The sequence below is a fragment of the Danio aesculapii genome, chromosome 19, assembly GCF_903798145.1.
Source record: "Danio aesculapii chromosome 19, fDanAes4.1, whole genome shotgun sequence".
In the NCBI taxonomy this organism is placed as follows: domain Eukaryota; kingdom Metazoa; phylum Chordata; class Actinopteri; order Cypriniformes; family Danionidae; genus Danio; species Danio aesculapii.
The window spans coordinates 28,182,889-28,200,010 of NC_079453.1; the positions used below are offsets into that span (position 1 = coordinate 28,182,889).

General features: G+C 33.9%; 1 protein-coding gene across 1 annotated transcript; it reads left to right on the forward strand.

The window, feature by feature from the left end:
* Positions 1 to 6,248: 6,248 nt before the first annotated feature.
* On the forward strand, positions 6,249 to 9,371 carry tnfa (tumor necrosis factor a (TNF superfamily, member 2)). The gene is made up of 4 exons (XM_056479980.1): positions 6,249 to 6,515; positions 6,628 to 6,655; positions 6,760 to 6,831; positions 8,778 to 9,371. Exons 1-4 carry the CDS (start codon positions 6,339 to 6,341, stop codon positions 9,197 to 9,199), a joined length of 699 nt encoding a protein of 232 aa, XP_056335955.1. The 5' UTR covers positions 6,249 to 6,338; the 3' UTR covers positions 9,200 to 9,371.
* Positions 9,372 to 17,122: the final 7,751 nt, after the last annotated feature.

The window sequence follows — 17,122 nt, forward strand, 5'->3', positions numbered from 1 at the left end:
GCTTCAGAGTTTACAACACTTTCCTTTTGGGAAAGCTGATGATATTTTGAAGGAGTTTTTTAAGTAATAATTGAGGAGGAGGATGAATAAATAGACAAGTAATTTCAGGGGAATCTTTTAATATTCATCGTGACTGAATCACAAGTTTGTTTATGAAAAACATGTCGTTGCCTGAGATGCACTTCTAAAACACTGATATCTGGACAGAAAGATCTCATTAAAAGATTAACACCACATCTATATTTCTAGAATAAAGCCATAAATCAAATTAAGAGGGTTTTTTATGTGACGCTGGCTAAAGGAAGACTTCTGTGTGTTTTTTTTTTTTTTCTCGTCAGGACTTACTCTGAAACGTGAACACAGATTCAGAACACTATTTTTAAATGTCCTACTTTTTAGCTCTCCAGATTCAGTAGAAACCCGCATGCTCCACGTCTCCACATCCTCTTGTGGTGTGCTGAAAACTTGTATCATTTGGCTCATCAGTGTATGAACTGGAAATTATTTTTGAAAGGGTTTTTTTTTGTTGTTGTTGGTATAGTGGCACACCACAATTCACCATTGTGACTAAACCACGTGCACCAGCAGTGTTTGAGTGGTAAATATGACAAAGGAATTCAGCACTCTAAATGTGCAGGTCATAGAAGATGGTTTCTGTTATTAATTTCCGTGGACACACAGCTCGGAAACAAAAATTACAAGACCATGTTGTCATCAGTTCTCTAGATTTTCAACTGGAAAATATGGCTAAAAAGAAGGCTAATTCAGAATATTAATTATTTACTGCAGCAGCATCACAATGTGTTCTTCAGCCAATGATGAACTTCCGGTAAGAGCTTTATGTGACTATTTTCAATTTCATAAGGTTCCTTTTACAGCATTGATGTTGTAATGTCATTCAAATATAATCAGTTAAATAGACTTAAGCATCCATTTGGTTGTTAAAGCGTTAAAAGAGATAATAGACCGTTTAAATGCAGGCATCGTCATTAGCCGCAGGCAAGCACAGAAATTTCATTGAAAATACTGGGGTAAAATTAATTTCCATATTTTTAAGACATGGTGTGGAAAAAATATTTATTGCAGTTCTTCTTGTTTGGTCTGAGACCCACTTTATATCGTATCTCAGCCAGGCAGTGAAGATCACTGTTTTTTTAATTTCACAATTAACCGGAAGCCTTGGGGCTGGCTGACTGAAATTAAAAGTCATTGTGCATTGACCCCATAGCCCTTTATTTTATGAGGCCAGCCATCAAAGACTTCAGGTAACTGCAGGTAAACTATGTTTATATACTATATACCGGTTACTCACTGAAGCTAAGCAGGGCTGAGCCTGGTCAGTACCTGAATGGGAGACCACATGGAAAAACAAGGTTGCTGTTGGAGGTGGTGCATGTGTGAGGCCAGCAGAGGGCGCTCAACCTGTGTTCTGTGTGGGTTTTAATGCTCCAGTATAGTGAAGAGGACAATATACTGTCAGTGAGCGCCGTCTTTCAGATGACGTTAAACTGAGGTCCTGACTCTCTGTGGTCATTATATATCCCATGGCACTTCTCGTAAAGAGTATAGGGTGTAACCTTGGTGTCCTGGTCAAATTCTCTCCATCAGCCCTTACCAATCATACCCTCCCAATCATCCCCATCAACCAAATTGGCTCTGTCACTCTCTCCACTCCTTCAATAGCTGGTGTGTGGGGAGTTCACTGGCACCGTTGTCCTGTAGCTGCCATCGCATCTTCTAAGTGGATGCTGCACACAGGTGGTGGTGTGGCCATACATGGTAAATGCGCTATATAAATACCCATTACATTACATAAATAATAACATTAGTTAATAAGTTAAGGTTAATAATTATGCCAATTAATAACCTTAACTTTTCTGAATTTGATTGTAATGAAATAATTAGCAAAGCTGCTTTGAAACAATAATTATTGTAAAATCAATGCAAATAAACTTGAATAAAATTTCATGGTAAATTATATACAGTGTCTATACATAGAAAATCATCATAGCCTGTAACAATCTACAGATTTACTCACATCACACCCTGCTTTCAAGACCTTTTTAGATGAAGATGTTAAAGGCACAGGTTAGACTGGAAAAGTTACTTGGAATGTGATTTGATTTGAGGCTGTATGGCAAATAATGTAATCATTTCAAAGGGGTATGAGGATTTTCTACAGGCACTGTATATAAACGCACTTATATATACAAACATTTTTTTCTGTAAGAGTTTGCCATTACATAATCATATACCAATAAAAATGTCAAAATCTTTCAAGTGGTCATTTTTTACTTACATTTTTTTGTTTGGCTACAAAAAGTGTACATTTTTAAAAAATCATGCCAAAATATGTTAAAGCAGTTTTGAATATGCCTCTTTCTCTCTATAATCACAGTGTGGTTAGGGTTAGGGTTAGGGGGGTTATAAAATTTTTTTTTAAAGAGGTCAGTAAACCATATTTTATAAGCAAAAATAAACTTTCATATAATTTAAAATGCACAGGACTCCTAAAAAAAGATTTTCTTTTTAAATGTATCATACTTTTTGTAAGGTGGAGTTTATTATATAAATTAAAAGTCATTAATACAAGAAATACATAGTTTACAGTTTTTAACATAATTTCACTGGTACTTCTTGCTAGCTACACTGTAAAAAACCCCCGTTGTTTCACATTCTTTTCTGGCGAATGGGGTGCTGGAAAAGAATGTAAAGTAACAGCTGTTAAATTATAGAAATTTACCGTAAAATATCAGACGTTAAATTACAGATGATTCCTACAATTAAAATTTCTGGTGAATTTCTGAAATTTCTGAAAGCTGTTATTTCACGGTAAATTTCTGTACTTTAACAACTGTTATTTTACGGTAAATTTCTGTACTTTAACAGCTGTTATTTTACGGTAAATTTCTGTACTTTAACAACTGTTATTTTACGGTAAATTTCTGTACTTTAACAGCTGTTATTTTACGGTAAATTTCTGTAATTTAACATCCAATATTTTACGGTAAATTTCTGTAATTTCTGTAAGATTTTTTTACAGTGTATAGGTCCATTGAAATGTGAACAGAAACAAACAATATTTTTTTATTTTAATAATGCATTTACAAAAGAAAAACTAACGCTACAATTAATCGTCTATTTATTTTATTAATAGATTTTATTTTTAAGTCGTTTGCATAGTTAGATCATGATATCTAATATAATTGAAACCAATGCAAACAAATAAAACTATTTTGTGACTTTTTACCTATTTGTGTGTGTGTGGGTGTGCGTGTGTCTGTGTGTGTGTGTGTGTGTGTGTGTGTGTGTGTGTGTGTGTGTGTGTGTGTGTGTGTGTGTGTGTGTGTGATGTGACATGACCCAGTCACAGTTTCTGTTTTTATTGAGTGTTTTATAAGCGTCTACCTGTAGACTGAGCTGTTCACATCTGATGTTGTAAGACCTGCATGAAAAGCCATTGTCTGAAACAGACAGAATAATTCCTCTATTATCTGAGGTTCACGCTGTGAGGCCTATAAGGAACGTCAAATGCACATTCTTTTGCACTTTCAATCATGTCACAGATGAACTCACACAAAAGGGGAAACTGCACTCTTCACCTCACAATTGCACCGGAGGATGTGTTTTGATTTGGGAAAACACAGTGAGAGACTAAAATCCATTCTGAACTTTTTTAGCTATTTTTAGTAGGAGATGAAAGGGAGGAAAGTCTCAGTTGTCAACATTTTTTTTCAACAAGATTTTTTAGAACATGTGAAACGAATATGATTATAGCTATGATTCTTTCCAATGAAACGGTGTCATTATTGTAAAATACTCAAATATTATATAGAAATTCAAAAATTTTATAAAAACAACCTCTGAATCATATTCTTGAATTGTATCATTCCTGAATTATGATAGTATATTTATAAGTGATGGGATTGTCATAATAGTGATACACAATGATAAACAAAGAATTTTTTCATGGATGGGTGGCACAGTGGCTCAGTGGTTAGCACTATTGCCTCACAGCAAAAAAGTCACAGGTTCGAATCTCGGCTGGGCCAGTCGGTGTTTCTGTGTGGAGTTTGCATGTTCTCCCCGTTTTTCATGGGTTCCCTCTGGGTGCTTCTGTTTTCCCCACAGTCCAAAGACATTGTTTTAGGATGAACTAAATTGGCTGTAATGTATGAGTGTGTATGTGACTACTGGTAGGCTCAGAAGGCTGTTATAATCCATCCACATGGTTAATCAGCTATACTAATAGAGAAGTCTCCAGATCCAGATCTGTTTTTACATTACTGTGACGGTTGAGTTTAGGGTTGGGGTAGAGGTAGACGTTAGAAAAATACAATTAATGGGAAATTTAATAAATAACATAAATAATTCTCAACTTCCGGTCGCAGCCATATGTGATCTATAGCTGATTAACCATGTGGATGGATGATAACAGCCTTCTGAGCCTACCAGTAGGCACAGAAGGTCCCTATTGCCCGTATTTATCAGCTGATAACCACTGATAACGCCCATTCAATTGAAGGATAACATTTGAATCGGCTGGATAAACAAGGGACTAAGCTGAAGGAAAATAAATGAACGTATCATGAATTTGATTAAATAATACCTTCATAAATTAATAAATAAATCAGTTAGATCAAATAATAAAAAGGCCAGTAACAGCATACTGTCCCTCTATCCAGTTTTAAATGCCATCAAACAATATTTAATGCCCTTTAGATGCTCTTTTGATGCCCTTTGGTAAATTATTGAATTCATCTACAGATTCTACATTAGAAAATAAGCATAATAGAATATAATAATAGATATATAAATGTAAAACAACATAATATGGATCAATTTCATTTTGACTTTTAATTAAATTTACAAAGTGATTTTTTTAAAATATAATGAGAGTTAAATAACTTCTGTGAAAATAAAATGTCACAGAATGTTGCTTTCATCATCATGATCTCTAGTGTTATTATTGATATTATTATTTTCACGAGCGCTAAATACTATTTAAATACTACCAATTCTGATTGTCATTGCTGTTTAAACGCACTCCTGTTATTTCCATTTCTGTTCTATTGTGGTTTTTGTGTTCTCTGTTTACTGTATATGTTGTATGTTTTGCAATTTTACTGTAATAAAACAAAAGAAAATAAATGAAATGTCACAATATGGGTGAAATAAAACTCCATTCGGCATAACAGATATAATTTATGTTTAATTGTGTGGAACCCACCATTTTTTTTTACAGTGTAGGTAAAATATGGACCACTGGGTTAGATAAAAATAGTGGGTTTGGGTTTGTCAATATTTGAGCCAAATTTAGGTAAAAACTACCCTGCATTGTATTGTGTGCAAATGATAATCAAACAATCTTGAATTCTTTGGTTTAGACTTTTAAACTTTAAAAAAATTTCATTCAGGCTGTTTTAACCCAAATTTGAATCCTTATTTTGAGTTGAGTCGAGTTAAAGTATGAATAAAAATGTTTGGAAAAAAAATGATCCCAGGTGTTGGTTCTGTCCACATTTTACCCACATTTGGATTGAAACAACTCTTCACTTACAGTTGGAAACAAATAACAATTCTTTCAAAAATATTTCCCAAGTGATGTTTTTTTTACAGTATTTCTTATATCATAATTGTAGTCATATTTCATTATTATGTTTTTAAATGAAACATTTATAAGGTTAATCAATATTGTTTTAATACATCAGGTCAATATGACTTTTTTTCAATTGACTACAAAACAAACCACTGTTGTCGAACGACTTGCTTAATTTAAACTAATTAAGCCTTTAAACATTACTGAATACTAATATCTACTGAAATATTATGCACTGTCATCATATAACAATTTAAATTAACATTTAATTAGTAGTTTGGGTGTTAATTTGTGTATTTTATTATGTAAACAAATAATATATATATACCTGAAAAGCTTTGCTGTATCATTATTACAATGATATTTTAGTGGAGGTCTTCTGGTGGCACATTTTCCATGACACATTCCTTTGTATGGGAAAAATATAATTTAAGCACAATTTGTATATTAGATATTTCATTGATCTATAAATATCACAACTAAAATGTCACCACCACAAACAAATATACTGATTGTTATTATCTGTATGTGTGCGTGTGTGTGGGTGTGTGTGTGTATGTGTGCTACATGACATCACTGGAGTTTCCCCTTCCTCTTCAGATCTTTAAAAAGAATGAAGAAGTAGTTATTCCAAACATTATACTGATAGAACAACACAGCAAACCCGACTTGACTTTACAAGACCTTATCAAAAGCTTTTGCATCTACACATATAGAATCTTTAAGAGATACAGCAATTATGAAGCTTGAGAATTGGGTGGTTTTGGATGTTGAAAACGGAGAGTTGCCTTTACCGCAGGTGATGGTGTCCAGGAGAAAAGCTGGATCTTCAAAGTCGGGCGTATGGAGGGTGTTTGGGGTCATTTTGGCTGTGGGCCTTTGCGCCGCTGCTGCCGTCTGCTTCACGCTCAATAAGGTGAAATTTCTGATCCGTACATATTACAAACAACTGTTATTGGTGTTTTAAACATGCAATTGCAGCTACATATTATCAGTTGCATAACTAATGTCTCTGTTTCTCTCTCTAGACCCGGGGTAATCAACAAGACGGAAGTGGTGAGTTTCAGATTTTCTTTGTTAGAGTTAAATCAGATTATTTTGTTTTTTGTGAAACTCGGTCATCTCGTGTGAATCATTTTTTCATGTCTTTGTCTTATCAGTGCTGAGACTCACGTTGAGAGATCACTTTTCACAAGCCAATTTCACTTCCAAGGCTGCCATCCATTTAACAGGTGAGCGGGATTTTGAACCTCCAAAAATGTTGGTTGATTTTAACTCAAATTTGCTCTCAAAATCAAAAATGACTTGTGCTGCTTGTTCACACTACTTATTTAAAATGAGTTGAAAAACTTTTTTTTTTGGCATTTTTTCGTGACAACTTGATTGTTTAATCCACTTAAGTTTGTAAAACCGATTAAGTTAACTTAATTGATTTGTGTTGGGACAACATTGTGTGGAACAAAGCATTTTTTACAGTCTGGGTAAAATATGGACAAACCCAACCATTAAAAAAGTGGGTTTGGGTTTGTTGATATCTGAGCCAAATTTGGGTTGAATCAAGTCTTTCGTGTGTAAAAGGACTGCAATTCTTACCTCCTCATGTCACTAGTTAACATGTTTAAAAAAAAAAAAATCTAAAATTTCTAAAATATCAGGCTCTACAAAGTGGTTGATATGTCGGTATATGATAAAAGTACTGGAATTAAAACATACACTAAGAAAAATCTGAAAATATGAAGTATAAGAAGAAAATTGATTTAAAAACATAATCAAAATAAAACATTTTGAATACTAAATCATCTTTATTTTTTGCAGTATGCCATAAAATATTTCAGGTTCCTTTTTAACATGTTTTCTTAATATTTTTATAAAACCAAAATAAAGTGTAGTACTGCAACAGGATTATGTTTGTTCAATTTTTTTTTGTAAACCAACAATGCTGTGTGTAAACCTTTATTTAAAACAGCCATTCTTTAAATTACTTTAACAGTCATTATTTAAAACAGCCAAAATATGGTCAACCATTTGGTAGAGCAAGCAGTTAAAGGCATAAGAAAAAAATTAATGTTCTCTAATTCATTAGCATTGGCTTCATTCAGACTAGACAGTTTTAACCCGTATTTGGGTAGAATATGGACAAACTCAACTGTTGAGTTTGGGTTTGCCCACATTTTACTAACATTTTGTTTATAACTGACCTACATTTAAAGTTGAAAACAAAATTGCAGTTTTTAAAATGTTTCCCAAGTGATATTTATTTACAGTATTTCCTACTATACTTCCTATTATAATTGTATTCATGTTTCGTTATTATGTTATTATATTATTTTAAAACATCACATATGTTTTTTTAAATTGGCTACAAAACAAACTACTGTTGTCCAACTACTTTCTTAATTTAACCTAATTAAGCCTTTAAACTGAATACTAATATCCTGAAAACAACTAGTGGAAGATTCTGCACTGTCATCATGGCAAAGACAAAAGAAATTGTGTTGAAAATATCTTCTCTCTGTTTAACAAATTTGGCAGTCACAAGAGGACTTATAATTATGTTTTCAACTTTATTAGAGTGTGCCGTTTTAAATGTTTTTTATTGATTAGTCAAATCAGTCTTAGAAAAAAAAAACCATATTCAACAAAACTAGCTTGTAAAAGTGGACAAGAGGTTTTAGTATATTTCTGTCACCCTTTAGCTTTTTTGAACCCAATTTGGTGCGTGCCCTGACCTGATTTTACCTGCACTTTTTCGGCACAGAGCTCTGTAATGTTCTGTAGAAATGGAAAAATAGGTATTGGTTCTTATAACTTTTGAATACTTTGGCTGATCCCTTTTGATTTGAAACAGCACAACAGTTCGACAATACAGACATTTCCCATATCTATCCATTTTGAGTTTTGCCGTAAAATGCTATATTTTACTAATGCATTGGCATGTTGAAAATTGATTTGTGTCTTTGGCAGAATGCCTGGACGTTTCCCAAAATGTTTTTGCTTAATAACCATAATGATTTAAAAAAATTATAGTTTTTAAAATATTTTTTTGCCTATCAAACTTTATCGGAAAATTTTTTTTAATTAATTGTAGAATTACGGTCGATTACCAAGTAAAATCTGCATTCTGAAGCAAAACCTGTTGAGAACCATTGACTTAGACCATGTTTTTTGTTTCTCCTAGGTGGATACAACTCTGAATTAAAGATCTTAGACTGGAAAGATGACCAGGACCAGGCTTTTTCTTCAGGTGGCTTGAAATTAGTAAACAGCGAGATCATCATTCCTGATGACGGCATTTATTTTGTCTACAGCCAGGTGTCTTTCCACATCAGCTGCACGTCTGAACTGACTGAGGAACAAATGAGCCATGCAGTGATGCGCTTTTCTGATTCCTACGGAGGCAAAAAGCCACTTTTCAGTGCAATCCGCTCCATCTGCACGCAGGAGCCTGAATCTGAAAATCTGTGGTACAACACAATTTACCTCGGCGCTGCCTTCCATTTACGAGAAGGAGACAGACTGGGCACAGACACGACCACAGCACTTTTACCCATGGTTGAAAATGAGAACGGAAAGACCTTCTTTGGGGTGTTTGCTCTGTGAACTTCAGTGGGGAAAATGTTTTATATTAAAACAGAAAGAAACAATGACCTCTATCATACACCCCAGGCAATGTGCCGCCAACACATCTGTTCATTGCTGACTGTTGTTGGGACATTGTTGGTGGGTTGCAATTATGTGCAACTGGCTTTAAACTTGCTTTATTTTATTGTTATTTGTGTTGGTATTTATAACTATTTATAAATTATTTATGAAATAAATTAAAATATACTTTAAAAAAATCTGGACTACTTTTGAACAGTTATTTTAAAGTTCACAATTTCACAATTTGTACTGTTCTTTGATGAAATAAATGCAGCCTTGGTGAGCAGGATAAGCTTATTTTAAAATAATTAAAAAATCCTACTGACCTTAAAGTGTGTATATATATATATATATATATATATATATATATATATATATATAATAACAAAACATTATAATGACAACAACAGTTAAAATTCACATCAGGATAAACCCCCATCAGAGCCTCTCTATTTTGTTAAAAAAATTAAAATAAAAAATGAGTAAAGGCCCTGATATCATATACTTCTAACAAAATCAAAGAATGAACTGAAACGATGTAATTTCAAACATTGTAATTTCAATTTCAATCCAGTCGAAATCAAGTTCATTTTGGTACTTTGAAACAGCTTACCAAAATCTACAGCACTGGGAAGGAGAAATCTGACCTCCGTGAAGAATCTTAAACTAGATATAATTTTTACGTAAATTACATATACTGCATTTTTATAAAACATATTCCAATCTTCATCTGTTTCTTGCATATTAAAGTGCTAGCTCACACAAAAATGAAGATTTCCTCACTGTTTACCCACTGTTTTTCCAGTATATCTCTTCTTTTGTGTTGAACAGAGGAATGATGACAGAATTTTCGTTTTTGTGTTCACTTTAAGTTCCCTTTTCCAAAGAAACTCACAGCACCTAGGCTATTTTTTCTGTAAATCTGACTGAAAGCCATAGGAACATTATTATCAAAAAGATTTTTTTTTAAATTAGAAAGTCCCTCAAGAGCCCACTGAGCCCACTGTTGGAAACATGAATCACACACCTGGGGGAAAATCTAGATTATTACAAACTGGAGTATAAACTGATGTTTATGCATGACTCACCTTCAGTAAATCCCACTGCCAAGCCTTTACAGAACTTCAAGTAATAAAAGCTATTCTAGCCATTTTCATTTTGTAAGAAGTAATTAGTTACTTTACTTAAAAGTGAATAAACAATTCACCTTAATAGAAACAAGTTGACTTTACTTAAAAAAACGAGTGAACCCATTATAACTTGGAACTGTTAAGTTGACTTAATTAAATTGTAATTATTATGCACATAGTTAATTTACTCAATAAAAAAAGTTTATACACTTTCTTTAGGTAAAGTCGATTGTTTGTTATTACAGTGATAGAACAAATTTTGAAGAGCGACTTTTGTTTGACAGGACTCCATAATTCTGATATTCAAGTATTTTATCTTCTAATATCCAGGAGACCAAGGCCACCCTTATCTTCTGGTAGACACAAAATTGTAATCCTAAGGTCTTTTACTATATACAAAAGAACTGTACCATCTGAACCAAGTCTTTAAATGTTTTTTTCAAGTAAAGACCTGGAATAATCAGAATATAATATCTAATAATCTTGCTTTTCAAAAGAGTAATGTGCCCCATGCAGCCATGACTTTCCATTGACTGCGGTTTCAGTGATGGGGAAAGCCCCCTTCATGCACTGTGTCAAGTTTCAGGAAACGCTCAGGTAGAATTGCCATTTTTGTGGTTACTTCGGCTCTGTAGTGAACGTAATTAACCAACCTTGGTTGAGGAGCAGAAAGATCAGTGGGTAACTCTTCACAGAGGCTTTCATTACTCATTCTCCATCTATGTCCATCTAATGTTTGAATAAGCACTGTTGTTTGCTCATTTGGTTCTGTGGAAAACTTTTTTTTTTTTGTATTTTTAAATAGCCTCATTTTAAAACTCCGATAGACTTAAACACTTTGACCATTTTTGAATCCATTTAGCTGATTTTTGGGTCTGAAGGGAGCACTTTTAGCGTAGCTTAGCATAAATCATTCTCTCAAAAAATTCATGTTTGCTGTTATTATAAAATATTTTACCTTTATTGTAAAAGACAGTAGAGAGTATTGACAGGAAAGCATGGGGAGCAGAGAGAGGGGAAGGATCGGCATAGGACCACGAGGCAGAATCGAACTCGGGTCGCCGTGAGCACCAGAGTACATGTGTTGACGCACTGACCACTTCACCACTGGTGCCAACAAAACAACACAATTCTTGAGGGTTTTTTTGTGATAATTTAACTGTTTTATATTCAATCCACTTAAATTAATAAAAACTAATAAGTTAACTTAATTCCTTTATGTTGTCCCAACTAGGCATGTGCCGGTATCACATTTTCATGCTGCGATTAATTGATTGAGCTTTTATCACGGTATACGGTATTATCACGATATTGTAATTTTACTAGAGAAACAGGTAAAAAAACACAAAAAACTTCAATAACAAAACTTTAATAACTTTTTAATTAACTAAAAGTACTTCAAACATTTAAATACAAATAAATATAAATAAAACAATACACAATATAAAAGTAAACTTGAGCAATTATATCAAAGTGAATGTGCAAAAGGGAAACCGTCTTCGTAATCCCTCTGCATTTTTTTGGAACCCAAAATATTTTCAAACTTCTGACTTTAACCTTTTTAAAGGGGGATAAATTGTCGGCAGCGTTCCTCCTTATCAACTCATATTCTATAAAACACAAAAGCCATATATATGAAATAAATAAATAAATACAAACTTTAATCTCAATTTAATTTCTGTATGCTGTCCATAAAGATATTTGTTGAGTTCTAAAAAAATACACTATTCATTCATTTATTTTTCTTCGCATAAGTCCCTTGTTTATCAGGGGTTGCCACAGTGGAATGAACTGCCAACTATTCCAGCATGTTTTATGCAGCAGATGCCTTTCCAGCCACAACCCAATATTGGAAACCACCCATACACACTCATTCACACACACTCATACACTACAGCCAATTTAGCTTATTCAATACACTATTGACTCAGCCTATATTCAATAATAAGCATAACAAAAAATGCCTGATAATGCATGGGTAAATCTTCAAAGGGAACAGTGTTACATTTTAACCTCTTTCACCTCATCCTGCTTGCTGTTTCACTATCTAAACAATGAAAACATAATATAAGTCAAATTGGTTTCATTTTGATATTATGATTAACAGACACTAAACAGCCTCGTGTAGCTGCATATTTTTATGAGCATCATCTTCACACTGCATATTTATAACAAAACAGGGCTTAAATATAACTGTCTCCTTTCATTTCCATTGAAAAGAATGAACTTTACCCTGTCTCTTTTGCAGAATATCAGTTTTAATAACCAATAATGGCCATTATAACAGTATAACGTACATTAAATTTAAACGATAAAGGTTAGCAATCAGTCAATGTGCAGAATCAGTGTATGTGGTTACATAAATTAATATATTAGCTTATCTTTGCACTCAGGCAAAACAGTTAACTGAGAACAAGTGATTCAAAAGACATAAGAATTGTTAGATAGAGACAACAAGATGAATTCAATATCACGTTTAACACGTTTAACTATAGTGAGATGAGATCATCCAGCAGATGAACTGTCTGACATGCACTATCCTCTCACCTGGGGTTTATGCTCACCCGCTGAACTAGTGGCTGGCAGCTCTGGGCAGAGAGTGTGTGGTCACGTGATTTGCGTTTTTAGCCGTGTACTAGAATGAACAGAGAACTTTTCAGAATCGCTAAACGCCGGTGTATTTCCCGCGATTTCTCTGCGCCTCCCTTGCGTTTCTTCTCTCTGACTCTCGACTATTTTGACAAATACACACAGACGACGCACGCTCACACGGAGTCCAAAATAGGAGTTTGTGATTGGGCCAGCCCAATGTCAATACCGAAAAGAGCCAATGGGCTGCAGGGTGTCACATGGGCCGGCCCGGTCTGTCTGTCCGGGAAAAAAGCATCTACTTTCAGAGAGTCACAGATCACAGCAGCGTCAATCAATAAGGCAGAAAAAAACGATAGGCTGCTAAGCCTTTTATGGGCCGATCAGATCATAAGACGATGATCAGCCCGGCCCAAAAAGTATGTCGGCCCACCGGGAAAGTGCCCGGTCTGACAGATGGCCTGCGTGTGAGGATTATAGTGCGGTGGCAGCGGCGGCGCGCACTGCGCACTGCGCACACAGGGCTTCTACATGCGGGGATTGTTTACATCAGAGTGCGCATCAGTTCTGCGCAGCATATACGCAGTTTTTCTTCAAGCGGTTGATGGAAAATAAGCTAAGGCGCGTTCTAAGAATATAAATTCGGATCTATTATTTTTCACGGTATTTTGAAGTGCCCGCGATAACAATATCGTGCATATTCATTACCGTGATTTATCGCATTACCGAATACCGGCACAAGCCTAGTCCCAACACAAATTGATTGTATGGAACCCAGCATTTTTTTACAGTGTTTTATCAGATTAGACCATTAGCATCTTGCTCTAAAAAAAGAGTTTTGACTATTGAAAAGCTTGACTATTCTGTACCTACATCATGTAATAAGACCAATGGGAAATGAAAAATGGCTATTTCCTGGTCCAATATGGCTAGGAACTTTATCACACAGTGCTGTTAGTTACCAAGCTGGAGACTATTTTCAGGCGCTGTGTAATCTAATTCATATTAGGAAAAAGGGAACTTAAATTTTCTGTCGATCTTAGTATATGGAATAAAAGTTTTAAAGGGCCATGAACCCCCCGCCCCGTCTCAGCAGGGTGTTTTCACACCTCTAGTTTGAAAAAAGTCAGGAAAGTGGGTGAAAATTGTCCCTTACAAAGTTATTTTGTCGCATGTTAGCAGATTACTGTAATCCAACAATTTGGGTCCACACACAGGCTGTGTTCTCATAGCAGCGAAATGGAAACAAAACACTGATGACTCTGATGATCTCCCAATTTTCACTCCTGATAGTCCTAATAGTGTTTTTAGCAACGTGGGACATATATATTACAGTCAACATCTCAATAAATGTGTTTTGTGACCCTTTAAAAAATTTTTGGAGTAAGATGCTAATGGTCTAATCTGATTCAATGATCTATGCTAAGCTATGCTAAAAGTGTTCCCACCATATGCAGAGATGAATGGAACCAAATGGTCAAACTCAAGTATTTCACTTTAGGGTTGAACCTGTTGTTCTCAAAAAAAGTGTAGCGTTCCTTTAATGAAACTTCAGCAGTGAAGCCTTTGGGTTTCCAAAGGGCTGCCAATTGATGTTTTTGAAACTCAATTTTTGGGAAAATCTCTTGCTTGAGGCAATCTGCCATAATGTGTATATTCTGAAAGTGGCAGTTCTCTGAAATGCTTATAATTTGAGATCAAATATGAGTTGGAGTTCATGTTTTTCTATACAGTTCTAAATAAGTTACTGTTACTGGTATCAGTAATGCTTATAATATGCTTTCATGAAAAACATTCTTGAAAAATCAATCACTGTCAGCTGGAAGCAAAAATGCTGCCTTTTAACCAAAAGCTTCTATTCTCAGGACATTTTCTCAAACAACGGGTGTATTTTTCAAACAACAATGCAACTCACAGCTGGTTATATATTAATTTTGTTTCTTATTTATTTATTTATTTATTTATTTATTTATTTATTTATTTATTTATTTATTTATTTATTTATTTATATCTAGTATGAGTTATACAAGTTGTAATAATCAATTAGGTTGTTTACATGCCATGAGCTATTGTTTTTCCTCCATATTTATTTGAAAGTGGACATTACCCTGCATTTATCAATGCTATTGAGAAACAAAACACAAAACCCCATTGAAAAGACACATTTAGCCTAAATCACATATACAAATTAAATATATGGCCATACATTGACATGTAAAATTACATACTTTCATTTATTTGTTGTCTATATTTTTATTTATTTATTTATTTATTTATACAGGGACAATGTACAACATGACATGTTGTGCCAGAGTTAGCTATAAAGCTTATTTACATCTGCAGTCCCTGGGCAGGAAGTTGTAACAAATTGAACAGTAAAAAAAAATAATGCAATATACACTTACAGTACAATACATACAATACATCATTGTCAATAAAATAAAATCTAATTAGTGGCTGCGTATCTCATTTTGTTTAAGCCAAATTTTAAGAACTATAAAATAACATTCAATCACATTTTTGACATTATACTCAGTACAGGCTTAAATCTTAAATGTGAATTAAAGCCATTATATGTTTTTTTTTTCCTCAAGCTTGGAAAATATAACCTTTTATCCTTGTAAATCATCATTATGAATGTCTAAATGTTTTCAGAGAGCACTACGTAGGGAGCAGTTGTGAAAAACTGAACTGTATTATAATAACTTGAAATTAGGGCAAATTACATAAAATGTGAGCAAGACAACTTTAAGTTTAATGGTTTCAGAAGCATTCAGAGTGAATGGTGAAGTGTTACTCAGAATAGAACACAGCCAGGTACTCTGCTTCTCAGCTATCAGCTCTACAGAGGTGTAGTTCCTACCACACAAGTTTGCAGTGCTGCACTATAAAAATGCTGGCCTCCACACAATTCCTTTAAGTTGTCCCAAAACAAATCGATTCAGTTAACTTAGATGTTTTTACAAAATTTAAGGGGATTGAACATAAAATAATTAAGTTGTCCTCCTCAAAACCTTGAGAATTATGTTGATTCAGTTAATTTTAAATAAGTAGTTTCAACAAGCAGCAATAAAATCTTTTTTTAAATATGTTGGCGATTGTTTTAAAGATGGAACTTGCAATAGTTGGCCAACAACGGTTTTAGGAAAAGCATCCAATTATAAGTAGCAACTTTTAATGTTAATCTAGTTATTTAATCAAGTTATTTAGTTATTTAATCTAGTTATTATAATATTTTATTAGCTTAAACACAGAGGAATGTTGAAGGAATGTTGTAGGACTGTTTTTTTCTTACAAGAGTATTCAGACCCCCTTAAATGTTTCACTTTTTGTTATATTGCAGCCATTTGCTAAAATCAAAGTTCATTTTTTTCCTCATTAATATACACGCAGCTCTCCCTGTTGACAGAAAAACAGAATTGTTGACATTTTTGCAGATTTATTTAAAAAGAAAAACTGAAATATCACATGGTCCTAATTATTCAGACCCTTTGCTCAGTATTTAGTAGAAGCACTCTTTAGATTGAATATAGAATACAGCAGAGTCTTTTTGGGTAAGATGCAACAAGCTTTTTATACCTGGATTTGGGGATTCTCCTTGCAGATCCTCTCCAGTTCTGTCAGGATGTATGGCAAACGTTGGTGGACAGCCATTTTAGGTCGCTCCAGAGATGCTCAATTGGGTTTAAATCAGGGCTCTGGCTTTATTATTCATTTATAAATATTTAACCTGTACTAATAGAAACAAAACAAAACACACACACACACAAAATAAAATAAAAATTACATTTATGATTATATGTATATAAATAAACACACACACACACACAATATAAATGGTAAATTAATAGCAGGTGATGCAAGATACAAGTTATATGGTTGAAAGATTTGTTTCAGCTTCTTTCAGAAATCCGGATTCCATTTTTTTAGATAATCTTTTCGGTTTTTCGTTAATGTACATGAATTTTTCTAATGCCAAACAAGGAGACAATTCTTGCAACCGTTGTTTAAAATGATGGCTTTCTGTATTTGTCCAATGACGAGCTATTAAAAGTGTTGCATGTAATACACAGAAGATCAACAATTTCTTATCTGAGGAAAGAGCGTATACTCAGATATTTTATTTTAAAAAGTGTACTATTGGGTGGCACGGTGGCTCAGT

Excerpts from the sequence above, each read along its gene's own strand:
- tnfa (XM_056479980.1), top strand. The coding sequence starts at position 6,339 with ATGAAGCTTGAGAATTGGGTGGTTTTGGATGTTGAAAACGGAGAGTTG. Across the intron at positions 6,516-6,627 it reads TCTGCTTCACGCTCAATAAG|ACCCGGGGTAATCAACAAGA; the intron begins GTGAAATTTCTG and ends TTCTCTCTCTAG. Across the intron at positions 6,656-6,759 it reads TAATCAACAAGACGGAAGTG|TGCTGAGACTCACGTTGAGA; the intron begins GTGAGTTTCAGA and ends TTGTCTTATCAG.